This window comes from Notechis scutatus, chromosome 1, assembly GCF_049901735.1.
Source record: "Notechis scutatus isolate UNSWTSFEM ecotype Mainland chromosome 1, rNotScu1.2, whole genome shotgun sequence".
Lineage (NCBI taxonomy): Eukaryota > Metazoa > Chordata > Lepidosauria > Squamata > Elapidae > Notechis > Notechis scutatus.
Genome location: NC_142009.1, coordinates 232,542,724 through 232,559,654, shown reverse-complemented (window position 1 = coordinate 232,559,654; position 16,931 = coordinate 232,542,724). Strand labels below are relative to the sequence as shown.

At 43.6% G+C, this 16,931-nt stretch overlaps 1 protein-coding gene across 2 annotated transcripts in view; it reads left to right on the top strand.

Moving 5' to 3' along the window:
- LOC113424550 (acyl-CoA (8-3)-desaturase-like) overlaps positions 1-16,931 on the top strand; it is a 41,051-nt gene that overhangs the window by 7,201 nt on the left and 16,919 nt on the right. The window contains exons 1-2 of one of the 2 annotated variants that reach the window (XM_026686298.2): positions 3,391-3,988; positions 16,554-16,664. In XM_026686298.2, the coding sequence (XP_026542083.1) occupies positions 3,818-3,988; positions 16,554-16,664 (282 nt within the window). In that variant the 5' untranslated portion in view covers positions 3,391-3,817. Of the gene's footprint in view, positions 1-3,390; positions 3,989-16,553; positions 16,665-16,931 lie in introns of those variants that run through there. The other variant, XM_087950644.1, reaches the window with a different exon arrangement.

The window sequence follows — 16,931 nt, the reverse complement described above, 5'->3', positions numbered from 1 at the left end:
AATCTGGCTTCCCTATTGACTTTGCTTGTCAGAAGCTTGCAAAAGGTGACCACATAACCTCAAGACACTGCAACCATCATCAATATGAACCAGTTGCCAAGCATCCAAATTTTGATCATGAGACCATGGGAATGTTGCAACGGTTGTAAGTGTGAAAAATGGTTGTAAGTCCCTTTTCTTCATGCCGTTGTAACTTTGATCACTAAATGAACTGTTGTAAGTTAAGAACTACCTGTAATTCTCCAATTCAGGAATTTATCCATTTTTTTAAAATTTTGAATTGCTCTGTAAAGCTTACATACTGTGGTTCTTGCTGTATCCTCAGGCAGGGTAAAATAAATAAATCCCTGCCCTTTTTAATTTTGGCAGCTCTTCATGTACATTTTGCATAGGCAAAACCTCCTGGGTTTCGAGGTGTTGATGTGGAAATTCTTGTTCCTTATAAAGATATGGGAGTCTTGCTCTTTCTCTGGGGTGTTTGTATCTTGGCAGAGAGTTAAGATAGTTCAAAATAGTTCATAAGGTTTGCACCATAACAATAGTTTGGCATGGAATTGCTCCAAACAAACTTTGCATAATTCACTCATTCAAAATGTACTGTGTAACATTCACACAATCATTTGTACGTTCTTCTTTAACTTATCTTCTTTTTCCAAAGCTATCTTCCCAATGGCTTTAATGTGATATTTGAGCTATCCACCATCTTTTTGGGGGGAGGGGTTCCTATATTTTAAAAGTGAATCTGGATTACCAATTTAGATTGTAATATCAGGCTCAAAAGACCAGAGTCATACCAAGAACTAAGGAGAAATTTCCTGCCAGTTAGAACAATCGGTGGAACAGTTTTCCTCCAGAAGTTATGAATGCTCCAACACTGGAAGTTTAACAAGAGGTTGGACAACCATTTGTCTGAAATAGTATAGGATTTCCTGCTTGAGCAGGGGGTTGGACTAGAAGATCTCCAAGGTCCCTTCCAACTCTGTTATTCCAATACATTAAGTTCCAATTAAACTGATTTATTGCTCATGCCTAGGCACAAGAATCTAGTCAACTAACGGTCAGCATTATTTTGGTGCTAGATAAGGGTTAATGGAATTCAAGAGGAGTTGGACTTAGACCACTTGTGGGAACGTAGAGTTTGATTCCTCTTTTGACTCCGCCCCCAAGCCCTGCAACTCCTTTACTTTTTCTTTATTAAAATCCCAAAGCAAGTTTGAATCTTGATTTTGCTTTCTGCATGCAGGCTTTCTTAATTAGTATCAAGTGGTCTGTGATTGTCTAGGCATAAATACAGACTTGCCATTTCTTGTTCCAGCCATTGGTTCAAATAGTTGTTCCCACCTGCTTATGTTCCCTTTTCTGTGCTTTATGTACTTACTGTTGTTTACCCAGAAAATAAACAACATGATGGGTGTGTATGTCTGTGGTGCTCATAATTTAAAGGTGGGAAAAAAACCAAAGCCTTTTTAACAAGTGGAAACCACACTCTCTACTTTGAACCAAGTTCATTGTAACTGTACAGGGAAGAATGCTGGATGCTGTCCATTTGGCAGTGACTCTCCCACTCAAATCTTTGTACCATAGGCACGACATCATCTTGTCAACTGGAGAATGGTATTTATTTCAAAGATCTATTTTTTTTTTACTGGAAGTCAATAGAGATCCCTCTGAGGAGAACAAATGTCATGTGTTGTTACTGTTTGAACATCACCACAAAAGAGTCCATTCAGATCAAGAGTGTATATGGATGTGAGTGAGAACTGTCAGACAATAACAAATCAGGATCTCTTTGTTTCACACACTGCATAATTCCAATGGAACGATTCCATAGAGGCCCAGGGATCTATGGGGAAATTTGGGTAGATTTCAGCGTGATTGACTTCAACATGTGTGGTTTTGAGAATAGGATTGCCTCAGGTATCACTATACATTCTTATGTACAACAATGTACACAATGCACATGTACATTGTGTATTGTGTACATTATACATAACACAATGTATTTTGTATAAGTACATAATACACAATGTAATATATAATAATATAACAATATACAGAATACAGCTCCCAATACCCTAAAATGAAATGGAAGCCCGCAAGAATGATCACATACTCTGCATTAATAATACATATTAATTCCCTCTTGGAAGTGCCTTGGTTTCCATGAGCAGATTTAGTAAGGGTGATAGGGGCTAATTAGTTGTCTTACAGTGGCCTCACAGATGCTCTATATATACTGTCAAATAGGGATTTGGGAAAGACAGGAAGAAGCACCATCAATCAATGGTCTTGTCTGGTGGGGAATGATAGGAGGGGTTATGCAACAGAACTGAAAGGCACCAGGTAGAGAAAATGCCTTAAATTTGGAAGAGTGTGCCAACTTTCTTCCTCCAAAACAAAAGCATCAAATGGAAGGCAAGGCACTTCCTAAAAGGAAAATAGAATAGAATTCTTTATTGGCCAAGTGTGATTGGACACACAAGGAATTTGTCTTGGTGCAAATACTCTCAGTATACATAAAAGAAAAGATACATTCGTCAAGAGTAAAGAATCATAACGTACAAATCATACTAGGAAACAGGCAATATAAATCATAAGGATACAAGCGACAAAGTTACAGTCATACAGTCACAAGTGGGAGGGGATGGGTGATAAGGAGTGATGAGTAGATTAATAGTAATAGTAGTGCAGACTTTGTAAATACTGTAGTTGGACAGTGTTGAGGGAATTATTTGTTTGGCAGAGTTATGGCATTCGGGGGGGGAAAACTGTTCTTGTGTCTAGTTGTTTTGGTGTGCAGTGCTCTATAGTGTCGTTTTGAGGGAAGGAGTTGAAACAGTTTATGTCCAGGATGTGAAGGGTCTGTAAATATTTTCACAGCCCTTTTTTTTTGACTCTGTGCAGTATACAGGTCCTCAATGGAAGGCAGGTTGGTAGTAATGGTTTTTTCTGCAGGCCTAATTACTCTCTGAAATCTGTGTCTGTCCTGTTGGGTTGCAGAGCCAAACTAGACCGCTATAGAGGTGCAGATGACAGACTCAATGATTCCTCTGTAGAACTGAATCAGCAGCTCCTTGGGCAGTTTGAGCTTTCTGAGTTGGCGCAGAAAGAACATTCTTTGTCATGCTTTTTTGATGATGTTTTTGATGTTAGGTGTCCATTTTAGGCATTGTGATATAATAGAACCTAGAAATTTGAAGGTCTGTACTGTTGATACTATGTTGTCTAGTATTGTAAGAGGTGGTGGTGTGGGAGGGTTTCTTCTAAAGTCTACCACCATTTCTATGGTTTTGGGTGTGTTCAGTTCCAGATTATTCCGGTTACACCACGAGGCAAGATGTACCACCTCCTGTTTAAATGCGGATTCGTCGTTGTCTCGAATGAGACCAATCACTGCTGTGTCATCAGCAAACTTCAATATTTTAACAGATGGGTCGTTTGAGATGCAGTCAGAACCTGTTGGGAATGTGGGGAGGCGTCCAGAATTTTGACTTTTTTTAAAAAAGGATATTACGGTATTCTCACGAGAAAGGAAGCGCTGAGGCAAGGAAAAGAAAAGGCACGGCGTAGTTCCATCAAAAGCAACCAGCCCCCAGAGCGGTTACCCGGCTACCGCGAAGGATTCCTTCCAGGGACAAAATCCGGCGACCTTTCCCGTGCGAAGGCCGAGGAAATTCGCCGTGCAATCGGATCTCCGAGGGGCGGGCTTGGAGGCTGGCCCAGGCTGGTCGTTCGGTAGGGGACGGCGCTCAGTCCCCACGGGCCGCTGGCTGCAAGAGAGAGCAACTCTCGGTCCCTTGAGGCTGATATTGCTGGGATGGATCCCCCTCCGCGGTTCTTCAGCTGGGACGAAATCAAGTCTTACTCGAGCCGGGCGCCCGAGCGGTGGCTGGTGATAGACAGGAAGGTCTACGACATCAGCCAGTTCCACAAAAGGCATCCGGGGGGCTCCCGCGTGATCAGCCATTATGCTGGACAAGACGCCACGGTGAGAGGGAGAAAAGAGAAAAAGAGGGAGGGAGGGAAGGAAGGAAGGAAGGAAGGAAGGAAGGACGGTTGTCTGGAGGAGATCCCTCTGAGCTGTCGGGGACCTGGGAGGGACCGTGAGAGGCTGGGCGGCAGAGATCCTTTGTGAGCATCCTCTGGTTTGATGATGGAGGCTGGGAGAGCGCTTGCAGAGAGCCCGACCGGAAGCATGGATGGAGAGATGTTTCAGGGGCAAGATGTTTTGGCCTGCAGAGCAGAGTATCTGAAGCTAAATGAATGGAGCTTCTATGTATCACAGTCCACATTATGCATTCTTAGAAATAATCTCCATGCTGCACAGGTGTTCCCAGAGGAAGAGCACTGTGCTCTGCACTTTCTGTGAATTACGTTGGACGGCTTCACCCAGCCAGGCTGAAGTCCTTTTGTATGGCAGAGCTGTACCGTTCTCCTAGGGTGTTATGATCCATTTGTTATTTGGATCAAAATTAGAGAAGGGGCCACGGTAAGCTTCTGTTCTGGCAACAAGGTGCAGAAGAGCTGACGGCAGCTCCTGTGGGGTGAAAGAAAGAGCACTCTGCACATGTTCAGAAGAACAATGGCTTAATGGCTTGAGTTCTGAGGTGAGCAGTGATCCAAAGGAAGGCAATAGACTGGAGTCTTTCTAAAAATTCGGAGTTATAGAATGACTAGCAGGATGAAAGAAGTTGTTTAAGAGTTCATGTAAGGGAAACTTTTTAATGTGGCATACGTTTTCCTGGATTAGAGGAAAGCTTATATTTTCACTCCCATAGACCCTAATCCAAGAAAATCATTGCTAGAATGTTCCCTCCACTGTAGAATGTTTATGATCAAAAGTAAGATGAGAACCACAAGAACAAAGAAAACTGTGTATGTGTGGAATGTAGAAATTTACCTCCTTATGCCAAAAGCAAAAACTCAATCCCTGGATCAGTACAGTAAATAATTTTCTGCAACCACACGAATGACTGAGTAGACACTGACCAACATAGTAAAAGTCCTGAAAGGACTTGTATGGTTTTTTCCCCCCCTCCACTCCTCATCCTTCTAGAGTTTTGGATTTTACCTTAGTCCATCACTTCTGGAAGATGTTCAGTTTGGAAGCTACATTTTTGCTGGAATTTGCCCCAGATCTGTTGCAGCTCCAGTGGTTCTCTGAATGTGGTAGATCTCTAAGCATGTACAGGGAGTCTTATTGCCACCTAAAAACCTCCAAGGTAGTTTGGGCTATATTCACTGAGAGACAATAGAGGAATTGGACTATGAAGATATCTCTAGCTCTTTCTAAGAACACCCATGTAGGTAAATAGCATCTTAGACCAGGAGCCTCCATTCAATTTTCAACCAGTGGAAATATTGAGAATTCAAAGTATGTGGCATGGGCCCTTCCACAAACTGGCTACTATGGAGGGCATGATCAGTCATAGTTATCAGAAGGTAATATGCGGATGTTTTTCATGTCACCACCCACGATGCTGTCTAATATCACAGCTAACCATTACTTTTTCTCTGGGTACTGGGTGAAACAACTTTAGTCACCAACATTATTATTTTCTTGGAATGCCTGGGGTTTTTGTGGCCTCAGAGTCATTCTTAGAAATAAACATAACACTTGACCATGATAATTTACAACATCTAAAGTTAGGAAATGAAAACAATGAGGAAAAAAAATCAGTAGTACATGTTCCTGGGAAATGCCAGGGAGGAATTAGCACACATGTTAGCATCCATAGGTACCATAATCCAAGAACTTGGGGTGGGGGGGGAATGGAACTTTGATGTGATATGTGGTGACAGCAGCAAGAATATGCATAAAAATGGAAGTGTACTTTAATTCCCACAATGGATGAATGGCTGCAAAAGTTGATGAAGTTAGCAGAGATGGTTAAATTGACTTTTTGATTAAGAAAAATATTTTTCTCCACCCCCCCTTTACCCTACTCTTCCCCCTTTTCTCCCTATTTTCCCATTATGGTCATTTTCCTTTGTATTTCTGTATTTTATATTTTGATAAGCTAATAAAAGTATTTGAACCCAGGTGTCAGGGTTCCAGAAAAACAAACTCCAACACCAAAACTCTGAGATAGGCATTTCCTCAAAGTTCCATTTTATTAGAGTTGTCATACTGGCACATCTGGGAAAATCCGAATCTGAGAGTTCCGTGTTTTCCCTCAGTAATTCAAAATCACAAACCCATCCCCTGCACCCATCAGTCCATCACATGGTCCAATCACCATCCGCCCCAACTTGAGACATCCCTTAACCAGTCCTCCTCCAGGTTCAGGAAAGACATGACCTTGACTGATAGAAAGAACGCTCTACAAAATCCCCCCTCCCAATTTCCCAGGCACAGGAATTTGGCAGCGTGGAAGCTTCTGGTGTTAATATGGCTTTCAAAGCTGACACCAGGCTTTAGAATATATGTCAAAAGAAGACTGCAGTCACCTTTACATATAAGAATTATAAGGTGGATCCTCTACTGGAAAACTTTCAACCTAGCCATAAAAAGAAAGTATTTTCTCTGGTTCACACATACTTTTTTCAAATGACAAGCCTTCACAAGACCAATAGAAGGGTCACCCCTCTTCACCCGCCTGCCCCCAGTGAAGAATATTTAAGGAAATTCAACCCATTCCATGCCTGGGCATCTGTATATATAAATGTTCCCGTGAATAATTCCCCTGACATTTTTGCTCATCTGATATTTCGGAAAAGCTTAGTTATCATGTAATTTTACAATAATTAAGAGAAAGCTAGTATGTAATGCTCAAGCTAAAAAAGAGGCCAAAAAAAGAGAGATAATCATAGGAAGGCCTAACAGTTGCCTTTGGAACTAATTTTAATAGCTCTTAAGTGCATAACATTCTGTTTCTAAGGACCAAACTGTATATTATAATCAGGAAGAAGATCTTAGGCTGTGGTGTATCATTTCAGACTGCAGGCAATAACTTGTACCCTTGTATGTCTCCCCTTGAAAAAAGGCCTCTTCCAATAAAAAAAAACCCTGAATGTATCTGAGATGAGCTAAAGGCAATCCTTTCCCCTGATTTACTAAGGAAAAAAGCTACTACCGGTACCAGGAGGAGACTAAATTTTCAAGTGGTAGTTGGCCTTCATTGTCTTTCATCTTGTACAATGGCACCTAATAAGCTTCTCCTTGTCCTGAAGCAAAACATTAATCCTTCTAACTCAACTTTGTCAAATAGAATGGCAGCAGCCATTCTCAAGTGGGGATCTTCTAGGATTGACTGGTTCCAAGATCTGAATTTAGGTTGCCCACCATGCCAAATGTTGCTTTAACCGTTCAGTAATGCTCTTCTACTCCTCCACCCCTACCCCCAACAAATCTCTGCAAAAACTTCTTTGGCTTTGCTTCCCCACTTCCAGGTTGCCATATAATGCTCAATCAGGATTCTTGAAAGCAGGGCTTGTGAAACAAGCCATTGTAAGTGTTACATTCGGAAGGTCGGGTTCATTAAGACGAGAGACTTCGGCTCAGTAACAACAGCTCTTTATTTATCGGCTAGACAACACTCAAAAGAACAGTAGCCGCGGCGGCTCTTTTATAGAGCTGGCCACGGCTAAGCGGCCAATGACACCGCTTCAAATCTGCCGCGCTTGGTTTTAGCCAATCGCGGCAGACTCTTAGCGAGCCAATCAAAACTGTCCAAGCTGTCCAATCAGGTAGCGGTTAAACGGACCAATGGGAATGCGGGGTTTCAAGTCTATGGATATGGAACACCCCTCCCCTCTTGGTATCGTCCAAGGGGCGGGATGACATAGTCACGTAGGTAGGCGGGTCTTCGTACCTGCCTACTTGACTTGAGCGCTTCATTTAGTCTCTGGTCGTCGGTCAGTTTGGACGGGCTCCGCGTTGCTCTCAACTCTACTGATGGAACCGCTTGGAGGGGTGAGCCGGGCCTATAGCTGCGACTCCCACCTGGTTCGCCCGGGTTGGTCGAGTTGTGCGCTTCGCTGCTCCCACCTGGATTTTCTGGGCTGGTCGAGCTTGTCCGGCCATTCCTTTCAGGTGAAGCACCCATCTGCAACGGTTCCGAGTTTTCAGGTGAGTATGGTTGGTTTATTTTATGGTTTCTGTCTGGGGGGTGTTCTGCCTGCGTTGAGTTTTTTCCGTTTTCGATGTTTGGGGTTTCCCCCCCCTCTGATTTCTTTATTAAAGTCTGGACTGGCTAGCCTTGACCGTAGCTGGTCAATGTGGCGCTTCCAGCTTCGCCCATCAGTTGTTTCTAGGCGGTAGGACCGGGGGCCGGTTATTTGGGTGATGCGTGCAGGTACCCAGAGAGGGTCCCCGGTGAAGGTTTTCGCGAAGACGGTGTCGCCGATGTTGAATGAGCGATGTCGGCTAGTGGAGCCTGGGGGTTTCTCCGGATTATAGGTGGGATGCAAATGGTCTAGGGAGAGCGGAGCTTTCTGCCCATGAGCAGTTCTGCTCGGCATTTGTTGGTGGTTGAGTTAGGCGTGATATGTTGTATCAGCAGCATTTTATTGATTTTTTCCTGGATATTGCCGTCCTCAATTTTTTGTATGGTTTTTTCCGTTCCACTCGCCCATTCGCCGCCGGGTGAGCGGGCGATGTCAGTGCATGTCTGATGCCTCGGGCAGCTAGGTATTGTTCAAATGCCAATGCAGTGAACTGCGGCCCATTGGCGGACACTATTACATCAGGCAACCCATGTGTGGCAAAAAGTTTGTTGAGTTTAGCGATGACGGCCTCAGTGGTTGTCTTTTTCATGGTGCAAACTTCCAGCCAATTGGAATAGGCATCAACGGTTATCAGAAAAGTGTGTCCATGAGTGGGGCCAGCAAAATCAAGGTGGATTCGCGACCAGGGGCCTCTGGGTGTTTCCCATTCCAGGGGTGGTGCTGTGGGTGTGTGTGTGTGGATCGTGTTTGTTGACAACTGTTGCATGCGGCGACCCAGGTTTCAATCTGTCTGTCCATCCCCGGCCACCACGTGTAACTCCTTGCCAAGGCTTTCATCCGGACGATGCCCGGGTGCCCTTCGTGCAGCATGTCCAATACTTTGGTTTGTAATGTTTCTGGTATCACCACCCGGTCTCCCCAAAGTATGCACCCTTTTTGAGCAAAGAGTTCACTTTGCCGGTTCCTGAAAGCTTTAAAGTGTTTGTCTTTGTCATTTTCCGGCCAACCTCGTTCTACCCAGCTCAAGACTCGCGCCAGCCGCTTATCTTTCTTTGTCTCGCGGGCAATGTCTGGCGCGGTGAGGAGTGGGCTGGGCAGGGTTTCTATTTGGAGGACTTGGGAAGTGGGTGCTGGGTTGTCTTGCACGTTTGGGAGGGGTGAGCGGCTTAAGGCATTGGCATGCAAAATGTCCTTGTCGGGGTGGTGTGTGAGCTGGTAGTTATAGGCAGCCAAGAACTCAGACCACCTCGTCATGCAAGGTGATAGAATGTTGGGGGTGGCCTTGTTGCCTGCCAATATGCCTAGCAAGGGTTTATGATCAGTAATGATTGAAAAGGTCCTACCGTAGACGTATTTGTGGAACCTTTTCACTCCAGAGATGATCGCTAGGGCTTCCTTGTCCAGCTGGCTGTAGTTTCTTTCCGGCTTGGACAGGGTTCGTGAAAAGAAGGCAATGGGTGCCTCTTTTCCATCTGGTAGGGTATGACTGAGGATTGCCCCTACTCCAAAAGGAGATGCATCGCATGTCAACGTTAATGGTAGAATTTCACTATATTGGATGAGGACTGCGTCGGAAGTTAAGAGGTTTTTTATTTGTTGAAAGGCGTTTTCCTCCCATTTTCCCCAAGTCCAGGAAGTGGTTTTGTCCAGTAGTCTATGCAAGGGTTCCGCCACGGTCGCCTTTTGGGGTAGGAAAACATTATAAAAATTAATGAGTCCTAGGAACGCTTGAAGCTCTGCTTTGTTTTTCGGTCTGGGGCCTTCCTTGATGGCTTTTACGTTTTTTCTCAGTGGGGTGAATTCCGTGTTTGTCTAGGAGGTACCCCAAAAATTCGACTTTCTCGGTGCATAGTTGACATTTTTCTTTTTTAACTTTCAACCCAGAGTCTTTACATTTTTGGAGTACAGCTCTTAGGCGTTTTTCAAGTTGTTTTTTATTGGCCGCTGCCACTAATACATCATCAAAGTACGGCACTACTCCCTTAATGTCTTGCAGCATCCTTTCCATGAGGCTTTGGAAAACCCCGGGCGCTACGCTGATGCCGAATTGGAGGCGGTTGCATTTAAATGCCCCTCGGTGTGTTACAATCGTTTGTGCCTCAGCAGTTTCTGCATCGACCGGTAGTTGTTGATAAGCTTGTGCCAGGTCAAGTTTTGCAAAGACCCGACCTCCCCCCAGTGAGTGCAGGAGGTGTTGGACTACTGGTACGGGGTAGGCACTTTGCTGCAGGGCATGGTTGAGAGTGGCCTTATAGTCACCACAGATTCTTATGGAGCCATCCGGTTTGATGGGGGTGACTATAGGTGTTTCGCAACGGGCGTGGTCAATAGGTTCCAATACCCCTTGGGCGATGAGCTTATTTAGTTGCTTGTCTATTTTGGGCTTGAGTGCAAATGGCACTCGCCGCGGTTTGAGGCGGATAGGGGCAACATCTGGGTTAAGATTGAAGGAGATTGGGGACCCCTTGTACTTGCCTAAGGTGTTGTCGAAAACCTCTTGGAAGTCCCGTGCAAGTGCGGCTTCCCAATCTTCTTCGTTGGTGTGGTGGATACCGGCCACTTCTATCCCTAGCGGCTCGAACCATTGTAGCCCGAGCAAGCTGGGACGGTCTTTGTCCACGATGGTGAGTGGCAATATGATGGTGCGGTCTTTGAATGAGACTTTGAAATGCCCAATGCCGGTTACGGGGATGCAGTTCCCTTGGTAGTCTCTGAGGATCAGCTTTTGGTCGTTTAGCTCGTGTCGGCGTATGCTAGGTATTAGGCGCTTGATGGTGTGCCAGGAGACCATGGAGAGGTAGGATCCGGAGTCCACTTCCATGGAGCACGGCTGGTTTTCGATGTTTACTGTTATGTGTACTTTTCGGGCGTCTATGGTAGAAGAATGGCCGATGACAACCGTTTGATGGGTCTCTTCTTTCCATGGCGCCTCATTGAATTGCTTGGTGCAGCCATCTTGGCTCCATCGGCTGTCAGTTTGGCGGTCCTGATGCTTTGGGGGGTGCCGTCTCGTCGTCTCGGGCTACCTCCTCGACGCCGGGGGCTAAGGTTGCATTTGTTTCGGCATACTTTTGCAATGTGCCCTCGCTTCTCGCAATGCCGACAAATGGCGTCAAGAAAACGGCATTCAGATCGGGGGTGATCGCCTCCGCATCCGGCGCATTGAAACCCCGACTTACGACCCTGCTGAGACGTCAATCGCGTTCCAACTGGAGCTGGTGGATTTCTTCCTCCTCGCAGTCGCTGTCAGAGCGGGATTCGGTGTTGCCGTGGTGGGTAGAGGTGGTGTGTTTCTCTGATGATGAAGCTGTTTCGCTGACAGGGTGGCGGTTGGCTCCGTTCGATCGCCGCATTCGAGCCGCTGATTTGCGGGTTGCTTCTGCGGCAGTTGCCTCGGCTATGGTGTCAGCGAGGGAGATATTGCCCCTTGCCATCAGCTTGCTCTGTAGTGTGGGGTCTTTTAGGCCAAGGACGACCCGGTCTCGCATGGCCTCTTCTAGGTCAGTGAATCCGCACAACCCTCCTAGGTCCCTTAGATCAGCTACGAATTCGCTGATGCTCTCACCCTCACGCTGGTCTCTTCGGTAAAAGTCGTGCCGGCGGATGAGGGTGGGCACGGCTGGAGCGTAATGGTTTCGGAGGATGGGTGCGAGGTCGTCCCAGTCCATTGCCTTGACGTCTGCCAGTTTCGCCAAAGCCTTGGCCATTTTAAATATGGCGGGTCCGCAGTGTGTTAAAAATACAGCCCGTTTCCGGTTTCCATTGGCGTCCTTCAGGTTGCTGCATTCCAAGAACATCTGAAACCGATCGATGTAGGACTCCCAGTCCTCAGTGGCCGGGTTAAAGGGAGCGGGTGGCGTGGCGTTGCTGGCCATCTTGATGGTCGTTTCACGCCGTTTACCACATGCTGGATTGTCTCGTTGTCTTCTCTATCCCATCCTCGTCGCCAGTGTTACGTTCGGAAGGTCGGGTTCATTAAGATGAGAGACTTCGGCTCAGTAACAACAGCTCTTTATTTATCGGCTAGACAACACTCAAAAGAACAGTAGCTGCGGCGGCTCTTTTATAGAGCTGGCTGCGGCTAAGCGGCCAATGACACCGCTTCAAATCTGCCGTGCTTGGTTTTAGCCAATTGCGGCAGACTCTTAGTGAGCCAATCAAAACTGTCCAAGCTGTCCAATCAGGTAGCAGTTAAACGGACCAATGGGAATGCGGGGTTTCAAGTCTATGGATATGGAACAGTAAGTTTGCACGCAAGATGTGGAAAGGTGTACATATCACGCTATGGCAGAGGTGGTGAATCTAAGCTCTAGGGCAGGAGTGCCAAACTGGCGGCCCATGGGCTGATGCGTCATGTACAGGCCACACTCACCTTGGCTCCACATATGCAAAAAAAAACATCATGAGAAGTCACATGGTGCGATCGAGTTTGATCCCCGTGCTCTGGGGCAAAATGCCTTCACCAAGCCTCTTTTTTTTTTTTTTTTGCTGGAATCTGAACCACAACTGTGAAAAAGACTTGGCTTTTTATTATTTTGAGCCACAAAACACCAAAACCAGTAGTACAGGTCAGGACATCTAATGCTTAAAAAAACTGAATGGAAATCATTATATTATTTATATGTATCTTTACAAATAACTCAAGTGGCAAATATATTCAATACACCTTCCTTCTCCCATTCCCTGCCCCACCCAACAGCAATCCTATGAGGTGGGTTGGGCTGAGAAAGAGTGATCTGCCCAAAGCCACCCAGATGGCTTTCATGCCTAAGGTGGGACTAACCAGTAGATCAAACTTCCTAAACTTGGAAAAGAACTCCCCAAACCTTGATCACATCCATGTATACATACAGGCTCATTCATTTTAAATCAAGGCCCTTGCCGTTCTCAAAAATGGTCAGTGTGGACTTCATCTCCAGAAGGTTATATCATTTGAACATTTGACAAGTTCAGGCACGTAAATCATTGTTTAATTAATGGATTGGATATATTAACATGATATTCCTGATAGAAATTCTGGATGAAGTATTTTATATTAGTAACCTAGGTATATTTTTCACTTTTCTTTAAGCTACGAGAACAACTTTGCAAATGCTGGTGTATTTTTTGGGACAACATTCTGAGCTTTTTTGACACTTTTATGGCTAAACATGACAGTGAAAAATAGATTTTTGTTGTGACCCATTGGAGAGATTTTGTAGCTGGATAAGGCTCATGGTGCAGAAGACAAACCCCCCTGAATAGCTGATTTTTAGAATGCTGTATTGATTGATTTTTATTTCACGGTTGCCTCTAAGAATGGAAGCTAAAATTTTCATTCGCTTTAATGTGCATTTAAAATCCAACTACTTTGCTAAGGATAGTCACTGCTGAGCTCCCATTTATATCTAAATCAAGTCTGCTCTTCACTGATAGGATCTTTAGCCCAAATTTAATTTAAACCTCTATCTACAATTTTCCTTAATCTTACTAACTGAGGGGAATCATTTCTACATTTACTACTTAATGTTTAATTGGACTCTTGGAGGTTCTCAGATTATTTTGTGCACACAGTGAACCTATTATCAAAACCCAGACCTTGTGATTTTGCATTGCAAAAAACTTTCAATCACTCAAGAGTTTCTGAGAAATAGTAGGGCAAAACACCTCTGTATTTCTGAGATACACTTCATGGGCCTAGTTTATCACAAACATAGCAAAAGCTAAACCTGTACAAGCTTCCCGAATCATGTTGTTCAGAGGTGGACAAATTGTCTTAATAATCTAAGAAAATTTAGTTTACTAGAGAGAAATAGATGCTTTCGTCTTAATGTAGCTAGAGCACAATGCTTTTTGTGTAATCTGAAACAAAGCTGCTTATATAAAGAAAGAAAATATTGGAATAATTCCAATGTTTTAAAAATAAGATTTTTTTTTCACTGGCACGCTAAGAAAAGCAAGCAAGTTTATTTTTAAAAGAAAAAAATATATAGGATCAGACGCTCATTTGTGTCTTGCCAACACACAAAGCACTGTGATTCTAAAAAAATATATGCTGTGGAAATGTTCTGCCCATCATTGCTTCCTTCCTCTTCATTTCAGACATTATTGCCAGGTTTTACAGCCACCATTGTGATGATTGGTTGAAACTTATGGTGCCACAGTCTTCAGCTCTGGCTGTGACCCACCCACTTTCCCATTTCCAGTGTTTAAAAAAAACTGACCAGGAAATGACAGTCTTCTCGCTCTCTCACTCTCACTCCCTTCAGATAAGTTTTACCAGGGAAGGTTTGATGTGTTTTGTTTTTTTTCTGATGAGATCTGGGAGCTCAGCTGGAAGCTGCAGTATCAACAATAGGATTAAAGCTCTTTCTTGGTGCCACACCAGTTAAATGATTAATATTGCCCAATATGTACAACAGCAGGGCAGCCTGCCCTGAGCTGGCCTTTCTGGCCTTTGGTATATATCTGGAAAAATCTATTCCTATGGTACTACAGTAGGATGTTGGCGGTTTAGAGAGAGTGTGAGCTACGTACAAATGCAACAATGAAACTCTCAAGCATTTAAAGAAATTTAATCTGCCCTACGTATTCATGGACTCAACACCACTTCATAAAGCATGAAATATTTTTTGTATCACCCTCCTTTCAATTCATTTCTATCATTCACTTGTAGAAAGATTTGCCCAGGAGGTAATGATGGAGAGGAGATAATTTATTCCAAGTATAGAGAATTTGATAGTGGTGGAGGCGGTGTCAACACAGTCAGAAAGGAAGTGTAATTGGAATATATTTCTTGATGATAACTAAAGTTTCCTGTTGTCAGTAAGCTAATTGTCACAGAAAGATACATTTGTTTTACTCATTGCCAAAGGCACTGGATGGCTCTCAGTCTTGACATAAAATAATGCCTCATGTATGTATGCATGCATGCATGTATGTATGTATGTTATATTTGTATCTACATAAAAAGAATGAAATCATATTATTGATTCATGACGCTTGTGATAAAACCGACTCATTTGAACTTGTAAGGTTCAGCTATAACTTAAGATCACGATGTGCCAAAAATGAACTTAAGCAGAGGCTTTGAAGAACAAAGTCTAACTTTTATTGATCAATAAAAGGGTAAGACCTCTCCTCTCATACACACAGATATGTGAGGAAAGTTACAAAGCATATAGGCGAAAGTAACTCTTCTTATACCTTAAGATTCTTTTAGAAGTAGAGTAATTGCATTGTAAAACACTCTAAGTTAGATTTACATCTTTTCTGCAAAAAGACAAATGTCCTCCTGGCACTTGTTTATCTTTCAGTATCCTTTCTCCTATTGTCTGTTAATCAATCACAACTGACCAGTTAAGAGGGCTATTAACAGCATACTTCAAAAGGTGTATATTGCTCCAGATGTAGGGGGTTATGTTCCCAGGGAGTACATTCCATTCAGATTGATTTAGATGGGATAATCATGTATCTTCATATGAGAGAGATGTAACTAATTGCATGCTAGTTTTACAACACAAAGGTTAGAGAAATATTTTCCACAACAGCAAGATAAGAAATGCCTATAGAGATAAATACTTCTATATACATAGGAAAACAACTGCCTAACATCAAGATAAGACATGCTTATAGAGTAACTCTCTATAATATTTTTTATTTCTTTCCTTTATTTATTACCCTAACAAACTGTTTCATCAGTCTGAAGTTCTTTTGCTTGAGAATAAACACTTTATTCAAAACATAATAACCTAGGAAAACAGGTTTCTATAGCAGCATCTAGTGGCCAAAAGCAAAGAGTGTAACTTAGGGATTTAATTGTCTTGGCTTCCATTCAGATTCCTTTCGGGAACTGCCAAAATGAATGCAAAGGATTTCAAATCAAAAGGAAGAAGCCGTTAGAACCAATGTGCTGGCTGGAGACTAGTGCTTAAGATGCTTAAAATGATTAAACCAAGGCAGAATTTAAACTAAATGAGGCAAAGCAGGGAGGGAGAACTAGGCTATTTTTGGTGTTGTTTTTGTAATTTTAAAACCTTGGACTTAGGTGAAAATTATAGGAGAAACTATTTAGATAACCATGTGAATTATTTGGGGACAATGCCATTTTATTATAGGGGAAAAATAGCATGCTTCTAAAATGAAGCTAATAAAATGGAAATCTTTGACCTCCACACCCATGTTTATTCAACATTATCCTGACTCAAGAAGAGATAACAAAATCTGCTTCAGCTTTAAGAGTTGATTGGATTCCTTCAATTTTATTTCCCCCCAGGTTTATGGTTAGATTCCTTTAATATAAAGCAGAGATCTTCCGAAACAAAAACCAAAGACTTGTCTCGCTGATCATTTTGTGTACGCACCCAGCCCTATTATTTTTGCCTTGTTCTGTTTTGGTTTCGCAGGATCCTTTCACAGCATTCCATTTGGACAAGAATCTAGTGAGAACATACTTGAAGCCTTTACTCATTGGGGAGCTTGCAGCAGATCAGCCCAGCTTTGAACCCAACAAAAATGTAAGCTTTTTGGAGAACTGCCTTGAGAAAGAGATCTTTGCTGATGCTATGAAGAATCTGCAGCAGTGGTTGTATTCAGCTGGTCCACACCATATCGGGCGAACCGGTAGCAAGAATGTGGCATGGGTTGCCGAACTGGTAGTAAGTTCTGGCTGGCCACGCCCCCGACCCAGTTGCCCTCCCGCCCCATGCTCACCCCGCCCACCTGATGTTCGCCTAAGGTATTTTTTTCTTTTCCCCCCCCCGACAATCAGCTGTACATAGTTC